This window comes from Anser brachyrhynchus, assembly GCF_964034855.1.
Source record: "Anser brachyrhynchus genome assembly, chromosome: 5".
Lineage (NCBI taxonomy): Eukaryota > Metazoa > Chordata > Aves > Anseriformes > Anatidae > Anser > Anser brachyrhynchus.
In genome coordinates, this window is record NC_137699.1 from 42399276 (window position 1) to 42422875 (window position 23600).

General features: G+C 40.7%; 1 protein-coding gene across 9 annotated transcripts in view; it reads left to right on the top strand.

Moving 5' to 3' along the window:
* TTLL5 (tubulin tyrosine ligase like 5) overlaps positions 1-23600 on the top strand; it is a 128596-nt gene that overhangs the window by 55342 nt on the left and 49654 nt on the right. For 5 of the 9 annotated variants that reach the window (XR_013952252.1, XM_080595563.1, XM_080595556.1 and 2 more), the window contains 5 exons: positions 1442-1575; positions 2196-2309; positions 2711-3127; positions 4829-5019; positions 18637-18791. Coding sequence is in view for 8 of the 9 variants with exons in the window: in XM_080595563.1 (XP_080451689.1) it covers positions 1442-1575; positions 2196-2309; positions 2711-3127; positions 4829-5019; positions 18637-18791 (1011 nt within the window). In the remaining variant the exon portion in view is untranslated. Of the gene's footprint in view, positions 1-1441; positions 1576-2195; positions 2310-2710; positions 3128-4828; positions 5020-18636; positions 18792-19307; positions 21465-23600 lie in introns of those variants that run through there. The other 4 variants (XM_080595562.1, XM_080595561.1, XM_080595558.1 and 1 more) reach the window with 4 other exon arrangements.

The window sequence follows — 23600 nt, forward strand, 5'->3', positions numbered from 1 at the left end:
CTTTGCTACATTCTCACAAGCACAATGAATTTTATATTTTGCTGATATAATTGGAGTCATTACAGCAACAGATTTACAGGCTCCAAGAAAAAACTTGCCGCCTTTCAGATAAATAGTGTTCTAGAGAAGAATGACACTCAAGATATGACTACCATATATCATAATATCTTCTCCTGTCAGCAGAAATGCAGATTACGTGGGTCCACAATATGCTCTTGGTTCTCTGACATCTCTCACCACTACAATTGCTGTTGTCTCCTAGGGCAGGCCATTTTCCTTTTACCGGAAATGCTGAAAGAGATGGCTGTTTAGGGCAGAACTGCATACTCTGTGTTATTGACTACCACGTCATCATGGCCTGATGCACAGTGTAGGCTGGAGCTGGAGATTTTTGCTGGCCCTAGTGATAAAGAACAGTTTCAAGTGATTATCTTTTTGCTTCTTAAGAGGTACTAAGTATGTTTGAGAACTCTGATAGCTGACAGCTATACTTTGCTTTATGCTTGAAGCTTAAATCATCAAGCTAGTCATATGCAGCCAAGAAAACGGGACAGTTTTATACTTTTGAGTGTTCTGCAGTACAGGCACACAGGAGAAGATGGGTAATAAATGTTACCATGTAGTAAGTGGGGTTGTCCCAGTCAATCTGTAGCTTTGATATTACATGGATGTACTGTGTTTAGTTACATACATGCTGTTACAATTGCTTCTAAATATCCTCATTGCAATGCAAAAGTGTATCCTTGTGCTGGTAAACTCACTTAAAGCTGAAAGCATCTTTCCACCAACTCTTCACTCTTATGTTTCCTTTTCACCTTACTTTCATTGCTTTTGGATAGGTGAACTGTACAGCATACCCTGAAGATCCAAACTCTCAGTTACTCTCTTCTTGTCAAGAAAATAATAAAAGACACATATGCAAGTTTTGTGAGATTCACAAAAATATTGACTGTTCTGCTTGTTTGTGCTGCAGTTTTGGCTAATTAACAAGCTCTTTCCTATTCTCTCTTTACTTCTGTATTGAAACTACTAATGATGACCTTAAACAGGCTGGGATGATTTCTCACATGAACATGACAGCTGCTTGTCCTAGAGAGCACCTGGGGAAAATTAACTAATTTAACTGAGAATTGATTCTTTCCTGTTGGATCAATCTCCCCCAGAATGAGTTTAGAATTTTCACTTGCTCATTATTATCCTGGGTAGGTTGCTGGGTGCCTTGAATTTTCTACTGCATAAAAGAATGGTATTTTAGTGGGAAACTCAGGTTTAACCAAGGCTTCACCTCTTACCCTGTAGAACTATGCAAATAACTTGTATAGCCGCACCATTTTCTCACTTTTCTCTTTAACCTCCTTATTGTCTCTCCTATTTGATTGTTCCGTGAAGGCAGAAAATCTTAGAGACCTCATTTAGTTCCATTCTTTTCTCCTTATTGTAGTGAGAGTGAGCTGGAGGAAGTGCTGACATTTTACACCCAGAAAAATAAGTCAGCAAGCGTCTTCCTAGGAACAAACTCCAGAACTACAAAACCCAGGAACACCAGTAACCAGTCAGAAAATCAGCCTCAAGCCGGTGAGTATTGCAGGCTGCTCTGATATGATGTTGCCCAGACTAATTCAATTTCAGTTTAGTCTATGGAAAGTGAACAGCCCCTACAGAAAATTATTCAGAGTTTTGGAGACTGTGTATCTTTTTTTTTCTTTCTTTTTAATCCCCAATGATTCTTTGTGATGCAGACTAGAGTAACTGCAATCCAATCTTCTTTTAGTGAAGTGAAATGGGATGAATTGTGACTAGGCTTTATAAGGAACTGGATGTGGTGGCTCGTGACTGAAATCAAAATGTGGAAACTGGAAGACACTGAGATTTGAAATGTGAAATTCTGAAATCAAAATAAGGGATGAAAGAAACTGAGGCTTATTAAGTTGTGCTGCCTACAGTGAGCATACCCACTAGAGAGTAGAGCCTGTGTATTCGAGTATAATTAGGCATTCCATGGAAGGCAGTGCGGTGCTGGCTGTTCACATCCAGTAGTCCATGCTACTGTACATGACAGCATAATTGTGATCAACAGAGTTGTGTGGTCTAAAATATTAGCAAGAAAGTCCATTATAGCGATGTTTAAAAAGTCCCATTCCAGTGGCATCCCAGTTTGAATTATTCTAATTCCGAACTCCTGGATTTTGTTATAGAGCATCCTGAAGTGATGAAAAAAATAAAAGGTGATCAACCCAAAAATTCAGTTGCAGATTTGCCTGCAGAAGGACGAGCAAGACGCTATAAATCCAAAGAAGTTAAATCAACCTGTAAGTGAACTGGCTTCATTCATTATCAAGAAAAAAATGAATTAATCTACTGTTTTTAATATGGTTGTAAATAGAGGTTAGAATCTGTGGGTTCAAACTGAGGTATTTGAATGCCCAATTTTGGGGAAGATTCTGCATTTTTTTTATTTTAGACCTAAGGCAGGTACCATAGAGTGAGCAGTACGAGTGAATTAGCTCCTCTTCTGTGGGGAATAATCTAGATATGGCAGTCATTGAAGGAGAATATTCATGATGTAGAGCTGCCTCTTGTCTTTACTGATAGATGAGATCATCTCGGCTTCGGTGGGTCTATGAATAGGGGCAGCTCAAGTATGTTGTTGTTATCCAAAGGACCTCAAAGGCAGCTTTTCTCATGTAGTGTATTCATCATCTCTTTCTAGTTCCAGAAGAACCCACCTTCTCCTTAAATGCTGAACAGAAATTGCCTCGGTGCAGCCCTTCTAGTGCTTCTTCCTCTGTTTCTGGTACCGTGTTCCAGAGAAGTACCAGTTCCCAGTTACCATCTCAACCTGCAGCATCTGGAAATCCACAGGTGCCTGGTTACCACTCATTGCCGGTTCCCCCAGTTGGTCCCAGGCTGATTCAGTCTTCATCTTCCCTACCTTCCTCCCAGAGCCAGATCACAGCACCTGACAGCTCTTCTGTCTTCACAAATCCAGTGTCCAGTGAGGCTTCTAGCCTTGCAGGGTTACATCGTTGTCGTTCTGGTAGCTACACCCTTGGCCCATTCTCGTCTTTGCAGAGAGCCGCTCAGATCTACAGCCAAAGATTGTCCCGCCCATCATCTGCAAAAGCAGGTGAGTGTTCTATGTTGTTTAATAACCAGCTAGTTCACTATAAAGATTTTGTAATCTCTCTTCTGGAATAGGTGGTAATTTCACATTTCTAGAATTATGAGTCTTGTTCCAATGGTGATAAATTTCTCATGGAAGGCAAGAATGCAGGAAGCAGCCCTTGTTGGCCAAAGATGCCCTTTTATTGAGCAGATGAACAGAGAATTGAACTTCTTCTGAAAAAGCTAGAAATGAAGTATTGTATACTTTTACTTGATTGCATTACTGATCTCTGGTTTAGCTTTAGTGATTTTTAAGTAGTTTTGGTTAGCAGAAGTCCTGTCTCGGTCTGTGTTGTTCTTCGTTCATTGTATTCCTCTCACACAGAAATCCATTAATGAAACCTCATAATGTTTTAATACTTAAAGGTGTGGCAAGAGCTCTAAAAATAGAAAGACATGAGTGGATTGGTATTGTATCTCATTCTCTAGGACCTTTCAGAACTGTTGTGATCAAGAGTATCCTAAAAACAAGACCCAGAGACTACGCGTTTACTGTCCTAAGATAGGACATAGTTAAGCAATGCATCTTTAGAGTGTAAGGAATCTGAAGGGTGGAAGAAACTGTAGAGATTTATGGATGCAGACTGTAACATGTTAAGAAAGTTTTAGGAAGCATACAGAGGCTAACAGCTGTGTTCCCGGTAACACGCATTTCTTTGATGTGCATTTGCTTTGGATTATACATCAGTCAGCACGTTTTCACTAGAGTTGCTATACAGCAACTCTATATAGTGACAAGCTTTCTAGCATTAAAATAAATCTGACTTCCCAATTGAGTACATTATTTGAAGAAATCCATTTGTTTTCAAGGAAAATCATTATAGATTTAACTTACATAATAGCCAGCCAGCATTCTCTGGCAGTGGGTGCTATTAGATGCATTATAATGAGGAGAATGGGGGTTTGGCATTGACAAAAGCTCATATAGGTAATATATATTACCTATATATAAAATATATATTATATAATAATATATAATAATAATTATATAAATAAATATATATTACCTATATATAAAACCTGTGCAGAACAGAAAGCTGTATTCTCCCTAAAATCTGTAAGAAGTATCATACCTGCTTTTTTGTCTGTATGATCAGCAAGCTGAGAAAAAGTCTGACATAGTATTAGGGTGGATCCAGAAGAGGACCACAAAAATGTTCAGAGGGCTGGAGCATCTCTCCTGTCAGAGTTGGGGTTGTTCAGCCTAGAGAAGAGAAGTCTTTGGGAAGATCTTCTTGTAGCCTTCCAATACCTAAAGGGGGCCTGCAAGAAAGATGGGGAGACTATACCCTCTTTACTAGAGTGTGTGGTGATAGGACAAGGGGTAATGGTTTTAAACTAAAAGAGGGTAGGTTTAGATCAAATATAATATACTAAAATATACTAAATATACTAAAAGAGGGTAGGTTTAGATTAAATATAAGGAAGAAACTCTTTACTATGAGGGTGGTTAAATACTAGAACAGGTTGTTCAGAGAGGTCGTTGATGCCTCCTTCCTGGAAGTGTTCAAGGATGGGACTTTGAGCAACCCGATCTAGTAGAAGGTGTCCCTGCCCATGGCGGGGTTTGGAACTAGATGAGTTGGAAGGGACCTTGGAACCATAGAATGGTTTGATCTTTATGATGCTGCTAACTAAGCATGACCAGATGTTTGTTTGGTAGGTTTGTGCCATCGCAGTCCAGGTGGACAGCATGTGGGCCCAGCTGGGATACACAAAGATACAGAAGACGCTACTTCTCAGGGCAAACGTTACAGCCCCAGTATGGTAGCAGCAGAACTGCAACAGCTGGCAGAAAAGCAAGCAGCTTGTCAGTATTCCCCACCAAGCCACATCAGTCTCCTTACACAGCAGGTATGTACGCTGCAGTCCCTGTGACAACAGAAAAATCTGTCACAAACTTCTGTGTCAGCAGTGAGCTGGGATGAGGTACGCTGGAAAGAGTAAATCTCATGAAAATAGATTTTTGTCATATTGTTAATTGGAAGTGTTTACAGTCACCAGAATTTTGATTTTCTGTGAGAACATTGCTAAACAAGAACATTGCTAAAGTCCTTTTTGTAGAAGAAAGTGAGTCTGGGCAGAAGATTAGAAAATATGTTGTGAAAAAAACAAACCCATGCTTGGTCTTATTAAACAAACTAAGTCCTCTCAGATTTGTGCTTCCATGAGAATTGCTTCCTCATTCCTCGAGTGTGTCATCATAGTGCTGGAAATGAAAGTCTGCAGAATGGATTCTGTTATAAATTCTATACTCCAGTAACATTTCAGAGAAATAATGAAGTTATGAAGTAATGAAGATATGATAACTCTTGCTAAACAGGGCAGTATATATGAAATTTACATTGACTTCTGGTAGATTTCTACCTAATTTCAAATTTCTTTGAGTTATGTCCTATAGGACTGTCTACACAAGTGTTCTTTTTTTTCTTTTTTTTTGCTTACAGCATGCTACAGTTGTAAACTTTAAACTTTTGTATTCCTACTGCAGCTAGTTACTGATAGCTAAATTAGGAATTATAGAAAGGGGATCCAGAGAGACATTCACAAAGATCTACATGACATGGAGTGTGTAGCTTCCTGAGCACAGCTGCACTGGATGACAAAGGGGCACACACTAGTAAATTGTAGATGGTAGAAACTGTGTAGCCACCAGTCAGTCAATCAGTGTGGATATGCTCAGGTCTGAAAGTGGCTATGAAGTGCAGTAGCAGCTCTGGGAATGTGTTGGTCATGGTACACTGGTTGTATTGCTTTTCACTTTTGGGTTCTTCCAAGACAGATACTTGCACAGGAGGTAGGAAATAGACAGGAGAATGAAGGTGCTAACTCCTTCTTTGTGACAAGCAAACAAGGAAGACCTCAGATGGTAGCATGAGGTCTAGGTTTTTCTCAGTGACCTTGATACATTTTTGCGTTAGGCTACAGAGTGTTTGTATAGGCTTTGCTTCTATATTGAAATTCAGAAAAGTGGTTTGGGTTGTGTTAGTGGTCTTCTGTCAAAATGAAAAAGGGGATTCATGAGTCAATGAAAAGTTCAGAGATGGAGCTCTGTCCAGCAATGAGTTTCTTTCCCGAGCTTGCATCTATTTGGTTCTAGACATCTGTTCTCTACTGTAATTCTCTAGGCCATGTTTTAGCAATAATCCCTCTGGACAGATTAAATCTGAAGCCAGCTTAGTATGAAAATTTGGATAGTTTAGTTGAGGACAATTTAATTCTGTTCTTTTAAGGCAAGGTACAATCTACAATTAAGGCAATTCTATAGTACTGCATTACCTTCCTATGTGTTTCTAGTCAGGGTACTCTGAATTGATGCTTTCCCTTTTTTATTATTCCATTTAAGCCTTTTGAAATATGATAGTCTTTTTAAAGTAGAAGTATTTTTAAAAAAAATTGTCATGTAAACCCCTGGAGGGGAACATCACTTACCGAAATAATAAAAATAGTACAGTTGTTTAAAGCCAGTCCAGCAAACTGGAGTTAGTATACCTGGTTTGAAAGTACCTGACTGGTACGAAAGGGACTTGATATTTAGATTTAACGGTGTTTAATGGCAAGATTAAGACTATTGATTGTTGGGTGTGGGGTGGGGAGAAAGACTATTGAAAATATAACTACTGCTGCGGGCTGCTGCTTTTCCAAGGGCAAGAACTTCTATGTGAGCTGGGTGCCTTTTGACTGTGCCTTGGTTCTCTGTGTTGTACCCAGCTGTGTCTTGGGGGTGGGGGTACTCTAATCCAATACCTCCTTCCAAGAGCAGCTGGGAAACTTGTTTTCCATTCCAGTTCTTGTGAGAATTGCTTCTACTATCCAAGTACTATCCTGGGTCTCTGGGGTTCCTGGGAATGTAGCCTCAACAGCTGTGATTTGAATGATGTTGCCATTCTGGTTGGGAGTCCATCTCCGGTTCTCTCTAATCCCTGCTGTTCCTCGCTGTTTCCTATCTATGCCCACAGCCCCTGCTTCATATTTTCTCTCACACTCCTATATTCTATCTTCTGTATTTAATGAATTTAATTTAAATCCATTGGCTGCTGAAAGGACAATGTTCAAAGGGCAAATTTTATATGTAAGTAGCTGAAGAACTTTGAACAAATTTAACATCTGTTTTCAGAAAACAAGATTTTTGTGATTATATCATCTGACTGTCTTGTCAGTCCTCTCCATTTGCTTCTGAAACACCAGATGGGTGACTTGTGTAACTGTCATTAACGATAACTGCAGGAAAGATGTTCCTTAAGGACACACCAGAGAATGACAATCTCAAGTTAAGTTATGAAAAATAAATATTCAGTTTTACAAACGAGTAACACACTGAAGCTGCTAGGGAGAATCCTTATAGTTAAACGTAAAGCTAACATTCATTGTTAACGCCTTCTGAGGAGTTTTATTCCATTTTATTTACTTTACGCAGACTTAGAATGTTTTTGTGCTTACATGAAGTCTAATAATAAAGCTGATTGTGAGGTTATGACAAACAGTAAGAATTCTGTACCTCCATCCATATGAAATCTTTCAAACACTTCCTGATTTTTGCAGTAGTCACCATCTAAGTTCAGTACTCCGCAGTATACAAGAACAACAAGGTGTTCCTCTTGCGATCTCCCACTAAGTCCTGTAAGCAAGCAGTGCGGAGATATCTATGGAAGATGTGTGCCTTCAAGGGTCCAGCATTATCCCGATAAATTCCTGGCTAAGTGAGCTAATAAGGGGGCATCTGAGCTACAAAGGTCACAAGAAAACAAGTATGCAGTTGAGAAACTCTGTCCAAATCCCCTGAGATTCAACTAAATCTGTCTTAAAAATAGTGCATTCTTATTTCTTTCATGAAAATGTTGAGTGCGTAGAAGTACAAGGCAAATGAATGTTTCAGTCAAGGGCTACAAGGAAGTGCAGTTCAACTGTATCTGTTGTGTTTGGATTTTTGACTAACCAAATGCATATATTAATTAGCAGTGAACAGGACTAATTTGGAACTACCTGCAACACGTGCTGCAGCTTGTTTGTAAGTTACTGGATGTAGGGAGGTGAGATCTTGGAAGGTGTCACAGGGAACAGGCTTGTAAAAGACATGGTTATTGGCCAAGGAGATGTGCAAGGATGCCACAGAAATCAGATCTTCTTTATTCTGCTATTGGTAGATTATTTTATTAACATATTGGGAATATAGTCTAGGTCTGTGAAAACAAGTCTTGGAGGATAAGGGCATTAGAGAGATTAAATTTCCTTTGTATTATTTTTTTTTCACTGTAGTAGATGCGTTTTCTTTCTAGGTAGTTAAATGAGGCTCCTACCAGAAGAAAAGATAGGATAGGCAAAAAAATGTTTAGTGAGCCTCCTGTGGCTGGATGTTATGAAGAAATGCAACACGAGAAGTGACAAAGTTTCTAACAAAAGGTGTGGTTGGTGGTGATGTTGTTACAGAAGACAGACATGTAGCAAATATACTTTTCTGCAACAAAGTCTCTAAAAGTTTCCAATAAATTAAAGTAAGGAGTCTTGCTCCAGAACCAGATGACCACGCACTGAAACAAATAAAGAAATTTTAATTCACACAAACATAATATAAACAAACAAACCACCACCACCAACAACAAAAACAACCTTCCTATGTCTTGGTCTGTTAAAATTGTTTGAACTGAGAAAAGTGGCAAGTTGTGGAACTGAGTCTTGTTGTTTACACTTATAAAAGAGTTTTTGGCAATCTTTCAGCAAGGACTGTTAAGCCAGGTGCTTCAGGGTGAGGGGTATATAGATTGGAAACAAAAAGCAAATAAAGGAATATCTGGCCCCTTTTCAGCCCAGCAAGTGGCTAACTGAAGTTACAAAATACAGAATGCACAAGATGGAGTGTAAAATTAAATTTGAAAGGAGGACGTTAATAATGACTGGCAAATTACTACCTAAAGTGTGAATATAAAAGCAAGTTATTGCAAGGTAATATAGGGTGTGAATTTACAGTAGATTAACTACTCTGTAGTGTTCATCCATGTGAACACATACTTGTGCAGCTTATGTTTACTATGTGAGGCAACTCTTGTTATCTTCTGTATAAAGTGGGTTAGAAGTGTCCAGACGTTCATTTACTGTGAAGTTGTGCGTGCTGTAAACTTGAACTCTAGCCTACCTCTTGGAATTTGTCAGTATATCTGTATTCTTCTGTTGATTATTATATGAAAAGCAAAGAGAAATCTAACTTCATTAACTGGAGTCCTAGATGAAGTTCAGTGTTTACAAATAACTGATTAGATGATGAGCAATAACCTCAATTGCTTAAAATAACAAACAAAAATAATTGCCTGTTTTAGGAACAGGATAGGAAATAGTATGCAATTATGTGAAAATTAATACATTCCTTCCCTCAAAGAACTGTCTACAGTTCTGGTTGCTGTTTTTGAGGTGAATTCAGGAAAATATCTGGGATGCACAGATGGGTGACTGCAGTGGTTAAGTACATAATATTATTTTCACTTTCTCATTAAAAATGCAAGATAGTTTGTTTAGGGAGGAAATAAGTATGAAGGAATTATACAGAGCAGTGGATGACAAGGTAAATAATGTTGATTTATATTCATGTTTCTCTGAAGAAGGAGGGTATTCAGTTCAGTAGGAAGAGATCCGAATAAAAACTGATAAAAGTAAATAGTTACTGTCACAGAACAGGCTTATCATCTGAAAATTCCTGCAACAAGATGCAATTAAGGTAAAAAGCTTAATAGGATTCAGAGCTATATTAGGTATTTGTGGGCAATATGAAATGGTATAGTTATCTCAGAATAATACTCCCATTTTCAGATTGTCCAGAAGTTTTGCTTGTTTGGTTTGCCCATTGCCAAGCGTGAGCCTAGGATAGGAAGAGTAGTATTGGAGAACGAAGCCAGATATATTAGTGAATCTGGGAATGAAGTCTGAAGATACAGTGACAAGGGCTTACCAGACTGTATTAGGGACTGAATTGCTTTTGTTGTCTTGGCTTGTAGTACAGGATCCTTACTGGCTCCTATGCTACTTCTGGACAACTGAACTAAGAGGTGTTTTTTTTGGTCTGTACCTACTGTTAGTGATTGGTCTTACCTGATGAATTGGTGGATGAAGGCTGTGACAAAAATAACCTGGACTTGTTTTTTCCTCTGCTGTGTTCCGTACCAGGCATTAATCCTAAAGTCTGTACTTAACGTGTGTTTAGCATAAAATACTTCTGTGTGCTTGTATTGTAGGACTTTCTACAGGGAGGATGTTAAAATGCACAGCACGTGTGTAGATCCGGCGCCAGGTGGCTGGATCCTGGATATGTATATGCTTTCCTTTGTGAATAGCATGCTACTTCTCTCTGAAATATACTGTAGGGTAAAAGGAGGGTTTTCTCCTGCTGTGCTGGGTCTGTGTGAGGTCCCTATCACTGGCTGGTGTGGAGGGGCTGCAGCTGATAGCTGCCAGGCTGGAGTACTTTATGGTTATTAATGCTAGTGAACAGAAGAATGTGTTGAATTGGCCAGCTTCGCTAGGAGGAGGAGGAAGAGAAGGAGGAGGGGAAGCCTTGTGGGAGCTCTGCCCTTCTCTGTGAGGGGGAGAGTGAGATTTCAGGATCCACCTATCATTAGGAATAGCTCCAATTCTTCTAGCCAGGGAGTTCAATCACAGGGATAACATCAGACCACCCAGGCAAGGGCTAGACCCAGCTGTCTCCATCTCAGCTATGCAACCAGTCAGTGCCCAGAATCTAGCAGCCAGGATTCCTGCAAACATGCTGACGGGCCCATAGGAGGACGGGGCACTCTTTTCATTCTACATTTTTAATTTGGACAGGAAGTGGAAACTAGGACGAAGGTGAGTTTACTGAGCATTAGGACAGTGGAGAGGAAGAAAGTGAGGAAGAAATGGAAGAGGCAGTTTGCAGTGCCCCAGATTGCCTTTGTGGGAATTGTTTGCCACAGGAATCTCAAAATGAAGAGCTTCAGCTTAACATCAGCTACAGCAATAACTTGAACCCTATCATTCCTCCTCAGTTACCTATCTCAACTACACAGCTTGGCACCCTGGCCTGCATTGTCCTCAGCAGAGGAAAAGTGTCAAAAGAGTCACAAAGCCAAGTGCCAGTGTGTGAAAACACTGTACAGGTCCCAGTGGTCATCATCTTCAGTTCTGGATCTGAGCAGTGCAACATGGTGACTACAAAGACTACAATAAATATTTTCAGAACTTTGGGGTATTTTCCCCACCAAATGTGTTTTTTTTTTTTCCGGGTTAGTCCCTTGCTTTGACTCAACTCACTTTATCTGAGTCTTAGTCTGATTCCTTTTCCTTACATAACTATTTGGTTGGCCTTTACCTTTACACTGACAGAGTGGAAGGGAATTGTAGAGGAAAAAGGCATCTTACTCTGTAACCAGAAAGAGGTGCAAGAAGACAGGAGATGAAGTCTGAGGTCTATTTTATTTTTGTCTTTCATACAGCTCTCTGCACTGTTGCAGGGCCCCATCTCCTCCTGATCCCCAGGCTGTTGACACAAGATTTAGAACTGCTTCTAAGGCTACTGACTTGTAGCATCACCAGTACTACAACTGGGTACAGCAGAGGCTGTAGGAAGCAAAAATGTCAGTGTGGCTTCTGCAGAGCAGGGATTGAACCCTTTTGCTCTGAGACTTCAGAGGGAATAGGAGCAGAGGCTTTTGTTTTGGTGCAGCAGCATTTGCAGATCTAAATGGGGCCAGGCTGAGCAGCTAGAACTCATCTTATGGGAAAGATTACACCCCGGTCATCAAATGTTTGGCAGGACTATGTCTTATCAAAATCACTCCCACTGGGAAGTTTTGAGGCAGAATGTGTCTAAATGAAAGCCTGACTTTTTCAGGAGGAGGAGGAGGGGAGTTCAGTCATCCACAGCAGCAGTACTAACTTTTTTTTTTCATTGTTAAGTGGATGCATACGCTGGAGACACTACAAAGGAATTTGCAAGTTTGTCAGGTTTCCCAGGAATGTCTCTGGCAGGTCTTTGTCTGGAACATTTTCTGGAGACTGGAACACTTGTGCTCTGTATGCATATGTATATCCTGTAAGCTGGTAAGCTCAGCAAGCAGAGAAGGAATGTCACAGGCCTTTGGCCAGATTAGCTTTGGTACACACACAGATTTCACACTTCCCAGCCTGCTGTTAGCCCCAGTTCTTCCCTTCTTGCTGGCTGCTCCTGCAAATTCAAATTTGTGCATGAAACGAAGCTGTTTTAGTATGGGGTGTGGTCAGCAAGCTGACCTGGGTCACAAGAAGGTGGCCCTAGAAAAATGTTTGTATTGTGTGGTTTCTCCAAGGAACCTGTAGTAGGTGTGTTTTGTGCCACTGTTCAGGCAGTGAAAGTGTGCATGTTTGAGATTGTGGTTTGGGGTTTCCTTTGCCATTTCAGAAAAGAGGCACATTAAGGTCCACTGATGTTTCCCATACCGGGATTGCCTGTTGGATTCCAGCCTCTCAATATATTAAGGAAGATGGACTGCAAGGCAGATGGACTGTGTCCAATAGCTCTAGAAGACCTGGGTGCTTTGTTAGACCACATTGTGTGGGTCTGGGCTAGATCGAATGTACATGGGAGCTCTGTGGTGAAGACAAGAAAATGCAGCACAAAGGCTGATGAGGGGACTGATTAAAATGAATATTTATGTTATTGCAGTATGTAGTCAGTCATCTCTGAAGGCTGAACAAAGAGAAATATCATTGAAAGAATGTAGCAAAATACTTTTTTTTTTTAATGGAAAGTTGTTAGCTCTTACCCTCAGTTCCTGGGGATATAAATATTTCACTGATCTCAAAAGCTCTGGGGGATGTGTGTCTAAGGAAAGCTTGGCAGGTGAAAATAAAGTCACAATGGAAGCCAGGTAGTGAAAGAAAAGAAACATTTGTTTTACAAGCTTTTGGATATAAAGATGGCATTGATGGATGGAATGGATTAGTAAGTAATAAAATGGGAAATTAGGGATTGACTGGGGGGTCTTGAAGAAGTCAGAGTGAGTGCACAGGAAAAAGTAGATCAAAAGACAAAAGAGAAGATCCCACAAATGATTAGGCATTTTGCATATTTTTCATTAGTTTTCTAATGGAGTGATTCCTTCTTTGAACTTATGATATAGTGTTATCTTCTCCTATCTGAGCATCAAAGCTTAAATGTTCTGGTCTGATCATAAGGCCAATGTTCTTCTACCTTACGTGTGTCCTACCATGATCCCTGTCCAATCTTTCTTTAAAGGAAAAAGGTTTCCTCAATGAACTGTTGAACCAACCAACTTTGAAACTTACTGGTAGTAGACGTTGTGCCAAAAACTGTGGCATTAGGTCTCTTCCTGTTTCAGACTATGATAGAGAGAGATTTTCATCATACTGGAGGTTTTTCTGGAAGAGACAATAAAGTAGGACTATGATGACTGCATCTTTTTGGCCCATCTTAGTCTTGATTTTTGAAATACGTCTTCACCTCCTGGATCCCTTTTCTTCCTCACTAATCAGAAAGACCCAAATGGAAGTCTGAGATGTGTGAACTGGAGAAGATGCAAGTGTGGCTCCAAGTAGAAGAAATAGCCTTAGACTCTGTAGACCTCCAGTCCTCAGCACACTTTTTATAGGCAAAAGGATACGATTGGCCTCTGGCAGAAGAGTACTAAAACTGTCAACTGGGGAGTGTGAAGTAGGCGTTTTTTGTACTGCATTGCTTGCTTAATGTTGTAACACAATGACCAGTGAAACTCAGGATCTGCTGTTCAGGATGTTGGTAATGAAAATTTAAGACATTTTTCCACTGCCAAGAGGGGCAGAGTAACAGTATCTAATGATTATGTGCCGCTATTCACTCTGCTTGGCTCATGCAAAGCAGCAAGAGAAACAATTGACCTTTTGCGAACTTTTTCGTGAATCCTTGAAGGAATCTGCAGCGCTGGTTTTTTTTTTTTTTTGGTGTCATTGTTAACAGTTGCTACTTTGGAAAAATCAGAATGTCTGCTGCTTTATGCTTTAGCCTATTTGAAACAAGATCAAAATGAAAATAATGCATTTTATTCAAGTTCTTGAATGTGATAATGGGAAACTGTTGAAAGAATAGTGTAATGTAGATCAGGAACGTGAAAGATATTGAGCTTCTCTTCTGACTCTTGCTTGTGATTTATTTTAAAGGTTCTTTGTCTATAGAATATTATTTTTAGAAACAAGTTCTGTATTGGAGCTTTCATTCTTCCTATCTATATTTGGAGATTTCACATTTGTCATTTCACTTATAAAGCAGATTAACAAAAACAAAACCCTCAGCTCTTGTATCTGGCACTTTTGGGTATCATTACCTGACCTTGGTTTCGATCTTAAATTTATTCAGAAATATATTTCTCTGAATGAAGCAAGACCATAGAGACCTGATTCGTTTAAGCTTATGTATTTCTAGTGTCAAGAGGGCAAATGTATTGCTCACCTTGAAACACGTTATTAAAAATAAACAAAATTTTGGGAGATGAGGGGTTGGAAAGCTGCCTGGCCGAGAAGGACCTGGGAATACTGGTTGATAGGCAGCTGAATATGAGCCAGCAGTGTGCTCAGGTGGCCAAGAAGGCCAACAGCATCCTGGCTTGCATAAGAAGCAGTGTGGCCAGCAGGTGTAGGGAGGTGATTGTGCCCCTGTACTCGGCTCTGGTGAGGCCGCACCTCGAGTACTGTGTTCAGTTTTGGGCCCCTCGCTACAAGAAGGACATGGACGTGCTCGAGAGAGTCCGGAGAAGGGCAACGAAGCTGGTGAGGGGTCTGGAGAACAAGTCTTACGAGGAGCGGCTGAGGGAGCTGGGGTTGTTTAGCCTGGAGAAGAGGAGGCTCAGGGGCGACCTTATCGCTCTCTATAGGTACCTTAAAGGAGGCTGTAGCGAGGTGGGGGTTGGTCTATTCTCCCATGTGCGTGGTGACAGGACGAGGGGGAATGGGCTAAAGTTGCGCCAGGGGAGGTTTAGGTTTGATGTTAGGAAGAACTTCTTTACTGAAAGGGTTGTTAGGCATTGGAATGGGCTGCCCAGGGAGGTGGTTGAGTTGCCATCCCTGGAGGTCTTTAAAAGACGTTTAGATGTAGCCCTTAGTGATATGGTTTAGTGTAGGACTTGTTAGTGTTAGGACAGAGGTTGGACTAGATGATCTTGGAGGTCTCTTCCAACCTAGACGATTCTGTGATTCTGTGAAAAAAAAAAACACTAACTTTTTTTGTTGTAGGTCCTCATGAATAACTATCTTCCTTTTGAGCTCCACGGCCTTTCTTTTTTTCTTTTTGTTTGTTTGTTTGTTTTTCACTACTCCTATTTTTGAAGCTGCAAGCAATTCTATACGGAGCTTTTGGTATGTGCTTTGGTCCAGGTACTGTACTTTATCTTCTTTTAAGCCAAAGAAACCATTGATTTGTTGTTAAGTATTTGCCTTTTTACGAATACTATTGCATCAGGTAGACAGGAGGGCTAGCATCTGGAATATGAAGCCACTCTGTACAGATGTGTTGGGGGTCCCTTGGCAATCCACCAGAACATCCTGGTGAGCTAATTATAGCAGCTGGAACGTCTCAGCACATGGCACAGTATTAAGTAGTAACACCCATCTGGGTGGGCTGGCTGCAGCTAAACCTTACTCTCTTGCTGGTCTTCTCTCCCTCATTCTGAATCCCTTGCCTGTCTTTAATCCTGCTGTAATTTAAACACCTGTCTCTCTGGAATGTGTGAAATGTCCCTTCTACCTATGCTAAGCTATCTGCTCACCTGCTTTGGTTGGAAAGACAGCTTTCAAATAAACAATGATACAGTATGAGAGAAGAAAGCATACCACATTAATAGAGCAGGGGTGAGCTGGTAATTCATCAGACTAAATGCATCTCGGTATCAGGATGATGAGGACAGAAGATTGGATAAAGTTGTCCTGTGTTCACACATGACTGTGTTCGCTAAGTTGCGGTTGCCGTTGCTGATGATCTAAGAATTATATAGATCCTATTTCGCGTACTATGTTGGCCTCTGTCTGCCTCGTTTGCCATTCTTGCCTTTTTTTTCTCTCCATCATAAACTCTGTGTGGCCAGAAACTGTTAGGTATTTGCGTGGTGCCTGGCACAGTTAGACCTAGATCTAATTTGATGGTTTTTATTGTTGCCATGAAAAGGCTTTATATTAAAGTCTACAGAAGACTTTAATTAGAGGGTGAGGTTGAGGCACCAAAGTGACACCTAATGCTGTTTTCTGTATAAGGTGCCCATTTCTAAGCCTGCCCAATGTCCCACCATAAGACTTTGTTTTAAGGTCTTACAGGTTCCCTCCACACCTAGGATGCTAAACTGAATTTCTCTGTAGACTAGAATTTCTTGCACTTCTTGAGTACTGAGTCTTGAGACCCTGTTCTCCTCTGTTTTCAGTGACCTGGTCTGTGTTGGGCTTGCAACCTAGTTGACTTGAATGCAGAATAAAGAACAATTCTGCAAAGGTGTGGAGAACAGCTCGGACAAGGGGTGTTGTAAAATTTGGACCTGGGCCCAGCATGGGAAAGGATGCTGAGAAGTATTCGGGTGAAAAGACAGAAATGGAAGGACATGTGGTATATGTGGTCCAAAGAGGAATCTAGATGTTAGGACTGGGTGAACAAATAGATTGGCAAAATGAGCAGGCTGGGGAGGGGAATAAAAACTAGAACAACTTGGGTAGGGTGCGTGAGCAACTGGAAGAGGAACTAAGAACAGAAGTGTGGGGAGAAAGATCAAATAAGCTACTCCCATGGAAAGTTCCTAGGTCTGGGATGGTGTGGCTCAAAGGCCAGTAATAGTGTGGATGCCAGTGCTGGAAGTTAGGAAGACTGAAACTGGAATGAGCAGAAAAAGGAGAATGATGTATGAAGTGTGGAAACTGGGACTGGATGAGAAGAATGATGCACCAACAAGGAAGACAAATGGGAAAGGATTGAACTGGGAATGGACGAGACAGAAGGGGTTCCTTCTGGAGACGTGGGCAGAAAAATAGCGTGTAACCATAACAATTTAATTCTGTCCAGAATTTCAAGTAGAAGTTAAGAATTCTGAAGTCAGGAAAAGCTTAGATGCCTTGTTACTACGAAACCACAGAGGGGGTGACAACCTACTGTGTTTCCAGATACAATGTTAGTTCACATTCCAGAGTTCAGTCAGAGGATATGAAGTCTGCAGTCCTGTCTGTGTAAGACTGTTGTAGGTATGAGTGTAGTATTATGCAAAGAAGCTTGTATGTGTTTGTTTTAGTACAATTTCACATGAATTCTGGTAAAAGAGCATTGTTAAGATGACAAAGCTGGGAATTCACAAGCTATGCTTAAGCATTTAAAGGAAGTTAGGTCACACCTGAGTGACTTAATGAGCATCACCTTTGAGACCTGGAGCAGATGTAGGGCTAGTCTTCAGGCTCTTCTTTTCTTGTTGTCCTGTATCTCACAGGCTACGTGCTTTCCAGTTGCCACAGAAATGAGCAGGGGCAATACAAACAAGTCTTGTTTGCCATACAACCTTAATCTTGGTGCAGAACCAGGTCTGTTCTGTGCTCCTAAAAAAGCAGTATGTGATCATGTAATTAAAGACTGTCAACCTTTATAGTGTTTTGTAACCTTCATAAACTGTTTTTTAAACATAAACTATCACTTAAGTTTCTATAATAGATACCGTTACCTTATGAATGTAGTCTCTCTTCAACAGACCAACAGGTAGTGTATGCTTGCAGAGTTTGATCTTTTTAGAAGATAAGCAACACAACAGGAATGTTCAGAGAAAGAAACAATGGAATGCATTTTATATGCTTAAAAACACATTGATACTTGCTTTACAGTTTGATATAACAAACATCTACCAAACATGATTAGAGGCCATCGTTAACTAACTTGTATAGTTACTAGCGTGAACCCTTTGAAGGTGGTTTGGGTGAGAAGTTTTATTCATGTGTGGTGTAGTTTGATACTACGTTTTATATCCAAGGTATATCTCTGTGCATAGATGGGGAGGGTAGAGGGGAGACAGATTTATGTGGCTGGTTTGGTGACACAGCTCATGATGAATGGGCAGATACACTGAGCTCTGCTCAGAAAGAGTAATATATAAGCACCTAGCTTTTGATTGTAGATTTAATCTTTTAATGTAGAGTTAATTTTTATTGTATCCTTGTTATTTGTTCCATGGCAGGAAATGCTTTTGTGCTTTAGGATTTTTGTCTGATTCTTGTTCTCGTCCTTCTTTGTGCTTCTGTGAATGGAAGGATTGTAGTTTTAATGCTGGATACGTGAATTCATCTCAAGCATGGTTGCTGTTGGTGTCATCTCTGGCTCCTTTATGTAGCTAGCAAAATTCTTCTGTATCTGAAGATTGACTTCTTTAGCAGTCTTTAGTATGTGCTCTTTACAGTTTACCTAGTGCCACCTTTTGTTCATTTCTTGGTTTTTAATAGTTTCTGTTGTCTTTTTCTTTGCCTCTTCAGTTAACAAGCTTGAACTTGGCAAGTGGAGCTGTAACCAAGGGGAATGCAGCTGGGCCCCAGAGCTACCGGTCAACACTCAACAGAAAAGGGTCACTGTGGGCTGTTCAGTCAGACACTCATACAGCTGACAGAAGATGCGTCTCTTCAGCAGTCAGGTAAGATAAAGCTGGTGTTCCAGATTTTGAAGGAGAATACTTGGCACTCAGGAGCTCATTCATAACTTATGTTTATCCTCTTGCTCAGAAGATAACATCTAAGGGCCAAGTACCAGTTCTTTTCAGGTCTATCCTAGAAACTAGGCCTACAAAACCAAATTTATGTTGCCAGTGCTGGCAGGTTCATGGTGAAATAAGGAAATAGATGAACGTGTGGAATGGAAGGGAAATGTCTGTTTCTCTTCCCTGATTATTTCTCATCCTGGTATCTGTGAGTTTGGGTTCACTGCTGTTGAGACATTTGCAGAGTACAAACCTATTCCTGATACTGCAGAAATCTGCACCAAGGCCTCATCTTCATGCTTTTTCCTTGAATATCTAGTTTAGGTTGTTCAAAGATAGAGCAACATCTTGTAGAATTTTACTAAGTTTCCTTTTCAGATGGCTTCCTTCTGTTCTTTATTAATTTTGGATATTGGAATTTTTATTTATGTCTGATACACTCATCGGACTCAGGGCAGAGGACTATGATTCTGCAGGAAAACTATTCTTCCTGGGATTGAAAGAGCAGCAATATTTACTGGAAGGATTCTGGATCTTGGAAGCTAGGAGCAAGGTGAGCTTGCTGCAGAAGGCTGGGCCTAACACAGGCCCAGAACTGCTTGAAATTTCTGATTTCTTCCTTTGCCTGAGTTTGCCTTCTTGTCCATTTAAATAGAATGATGAGGCAGGGCTTCCACAACACAAGTTTAGGACTTGAAAGTGCTGTGTACATGAAAATATTGATTCTTGCCATTGGTACCTGAATGCTACGGGAAAATGGAGGGAGGTAAGGAGGACAGATATGCAGTACAGAAGGAATACGTGACCTGGGTGGTCATCCTTTCCCAAATGGGTCCTTCAGTAGGAGGATTGGAATGGGATTTGGAAAGCTCAAGTAAAATTGTTCTTATTTCATCAGTCACTGCTTTTTGTCCTGCCTAGAGAAGAGGAATGTGAGAAATGAATTCCTGGCCTGTTTCTGTTCCAGCACAATGTTTGCCTCTGGGGTTTGGAGTTATTGAGAGAGGTGGTGATTCTGTTCTTGGAGACCAGCCAGGACTGGGCTTACCTAATCCAAATAAAGAACCTATCCAACAGGTGTAAGCTGCCTTCCCCTTCTACACAGTTTTAGAAAGCAGCAGCGTGCAGGCTGGCCTGGAGCTTCTGTTCATTTCTCATCTCTGCTTGCAGCTCTGCATGGATTCAGACATGGCTGGAAAGAAATTACTCAGTCAAAATCTTCTGTTGTGGATCTCTGCAGAAGGCATTGTAATTACCACATTTTTCTGAAACCATTTCTGTTATGTCATTACCTGTAGATCTGACACAACCCAACTTTTAATATCCAGAGCTCCACTCTGAACCATTTCCAGAGCCGTGCCTCATCTAGCGTTGTATTTGTAGTTCAGCAAAGAAATTTGCTTTATTTCTTACAAAGATCCAAAAGTACTTCAGAAGTGTCTGACCACAGCTGGTGATTCCATCTTCAAACTTTTGATGAAACATTTGGTCTTTCAGTACTTGAGTTATTCCGTTATTATTCTCAGAGCAAGACAAAGAAAGATATCTTAAGACCCTTTGTTGAATTATTTTATCTTTGTGGCTGCTTGTGTCAAATGGCCAAAATTTACTGGGAGTTAAAAGTTTAACATAAAAATGGAAATGAAAAACATGAATTCTTGAGGCAGTGCTGGATTACACGGACTGTGAACTTGTATTTAATGAAAGAATTCCAAAAGGAATATCAAGGTTACATGTGGAGACGGCTATCGTGTGTTGCAAACGCCTTTTTTGCTACTTGGTCTGTTACATTGCAGCTCAGCAGTTCATAGAGGGTCATCTGATGGGTGTCAGCCTGTGCTCTGTACTAGATGACTGTTTGAAGAAAAGCTTCCTGTTTTGTTCCATTGAGGTTCTGGTCTATCAGTTGTAGAATTCAGCAGGGATGGAAATATTTTGTCAATGGGTCTCTTATCTGGCTTGCACTTGGCTCCAGTTCAAACATCTGCCTCTGAAGCTCAGTCCCTACAGCTTTTGTATGGCTCTGTGGTAAATCTGAGCCATCTTAGTGCTTCTGAGGTTTGTTTGAAAATTTGATTTTGATGCTTGTGAGCCATGGGATTCAGGCTATTACTGACAAATCTTCCTCCTCTTTAATTCCCACTCTCCCAGTACTGATTTATCTAATTTTTTTTCTGAACAGAAGTTAGTTCTCCATTCTTTTGTTGAATTCCTTTGGCTGTATGAGAAGGGTTGCCCAATCAATAGTCTGCTTGCCAAAAGGCAAAGGAGATCTTGAGTTTGTAATACACAGAGAACAGTTCTGGATACATTAAAATGTTATTGTATGAATCTGTAGTGCTGTCCCTTTTGAGACTTTTTTGTTTCAGTCACTTTCTGTGAGCTTTGTTTCTATTCCCACTCAGCTTGTGATTTAGGCTTTTGCCATGCCCTGGACAAAGAAGCCTGCAGGGCTGTACAAGAGGTGAGATGTTCCAAAGTTGCACTATCATAACAGGGCTGTCCGAGGCCCTCTACCATGTCTGCTGCAGCCCAGCCTTTATTGCCCTTTGAAGCTCCCTGCAGCTATACTAAATCTGCTCTTTCCTTCTATAACCTTAGTCCTGAGGGCCTTCTTTCAGTTCTGTCTCAGCTTCTCACTCTATCAGGCAGGATTGTCACCTATTCACTTTCTGCTGTAAAGGCATTAACATGTTACAGTTACATGTTTTGTAATTTAAGATTACCATTGATAATTTTTCACAATATTAATAATGTAACCTAAGGACAACAAATATGAAAATGATTCCTTATTATCCATTGGAACTCATTTCCAGACATGGATGCCAAGACCTTACTAGAAGTGGGGCATTGAGCAGCTCTTGAAAGCATTCTCAGTTGCATGATAAAGGTAGAAAATAGTGTTTAAGAGAATAAAAGTTGTTGTTCAGAACCTAAACTAATTTCTCAGTACCCATTGGCAAATAGTTGCATAATCGCTAATGATGAGGATGGTTGGCTTTCCTAGAAGCTTCTGTGACTGGAAGCTGCAGCTGCTGTGTCACTTGTTTTTGAAATTCTCCTCAAAGAATCACTTGGACTCTGCAAATCACTCTCTGTCCAAGACCTGGATTAAAGCTAGTGAAAAATAATTTTTTTTTCTAATTGGTACAGATTTCTGTGTTTTCAGCAGGCACCTTGGACTCAACAATAGCCATCCTTGCCCAGGTTCACCTTTTAGAATTCATACAGACAGTCTGTTGGCAAGAACTCGGTGATTCGGTCACTGTTTTCCCACATCTCTGTTTCATTAGCTTCTTGTTCTTTCATGACATCTTTCTCAAAACCAAAGACAAGATCAACCCAGCTTAGCATATGGTTTTCTTGGATCTTCTGACAGATTTATCTAACTTGGTCAAGCAAGCTTCTCTGTCACCGTTCAGAAGGTAGAATGGCAGTCCAAATTATATCAGGCAGCTTGGGAGGGCTACTGCAGTCAGAAACAAAGGATTCTGCTCTTCTTGTTGGTTAACATGCTCGAAATACTTCTTTGCTCACAGTGTGAGCCAAGGTGCTCAGGTTCATCAGAAAATGATGTTTTGTTGGCAGGCTCTCTAATCTGGGTTAAACAGTACAAAAACAGAGTTTAGATTTTCTGATCTAGGAGTTTATAAGTTGAACTCGCTCTGTTGTCATTATTAATGGTAGTAACAACTCAGAGCATTGTGAGCTGTGTGCATATAGTGGCCATATGTCCAGGTTCCCAAACAGGTTCTACTTTGTGTATTTTCATTTTAATTTTTTTTTCTTGCCTGGAAATCTTGAGTGGGATGGGAAACTAGAAGATTCCACACAGACGTTTGGCATCTCAGGCTTTCAGGAACCCCAAACTGTATGACTCAGGTCTGAAAATCCTGGTTTTCTGTGTCAAAGGGATAGCTTCTTTTACATAAAGGGAAGGCGAAAGTGGCTTCACTGTTTGCTCTATTTTTTATTTTAAATTTTCAAGATGTAGAAGGTAAAATATGAAATCAGGCAAGTGCTTGGACCTTGACTAGACAGGGTACGAAGAGCTACGAGTAGAATCATACTAGAATAGCCAAGAGATGTGCTAATGTACCAGGTGGTTCTCACAGTGCTAGAGGACGAGAAGTTGATGGGACTGTCTTGCTTTTTGCAAGACTCATGGGCTTGGTGAAGGTGGGCAGATGCAGCACGGATCTTGCAGCAGGGACTCTGGGAAAGAGCTAACTACACATAGGCCTGCAGCTAAAAGTAAGGAGGAGAGAATTGCTAGTAATCTTGACAGCTAATTACAAGTTTTTGTAAGAATAGATCTGTTTCTCTTTGTTGCCATGCAGTTCTGCATCTGAAGGGTTAGTAGTGACTTTACACTCTTCCAAGTTGCTTGTTTCAAGCTCCCTGCAGTCACTTGCCAGGTAGAGACTGTCCATTCTCTGTGCTGTGTCCTGCTTGCCAAGTGGCTGGAGCCTGTGTGCAGGCTAACGTTGAAGAGTCTGTGCTGTACTGATACCTCTGGAGGAAACGAAGGGAGAAAACAGTGGGCACTGAGGGCTACGCAACAGGCCTTCAGTTTCAGGAAAGTCTGTGCTGACCTTACGCTTCCAGCTAGGCAGCACAGAAGTGCCAGAGCAGCAGTAGACCGACATGACTGAGTGCAGTCCTGTGCCAGCATTGCCATGTGTCTGTTCCTTCCTCCTGACACCACTTGTCCCCTTCTCTTTTCCCTCTTCGAGGAAATGTCTG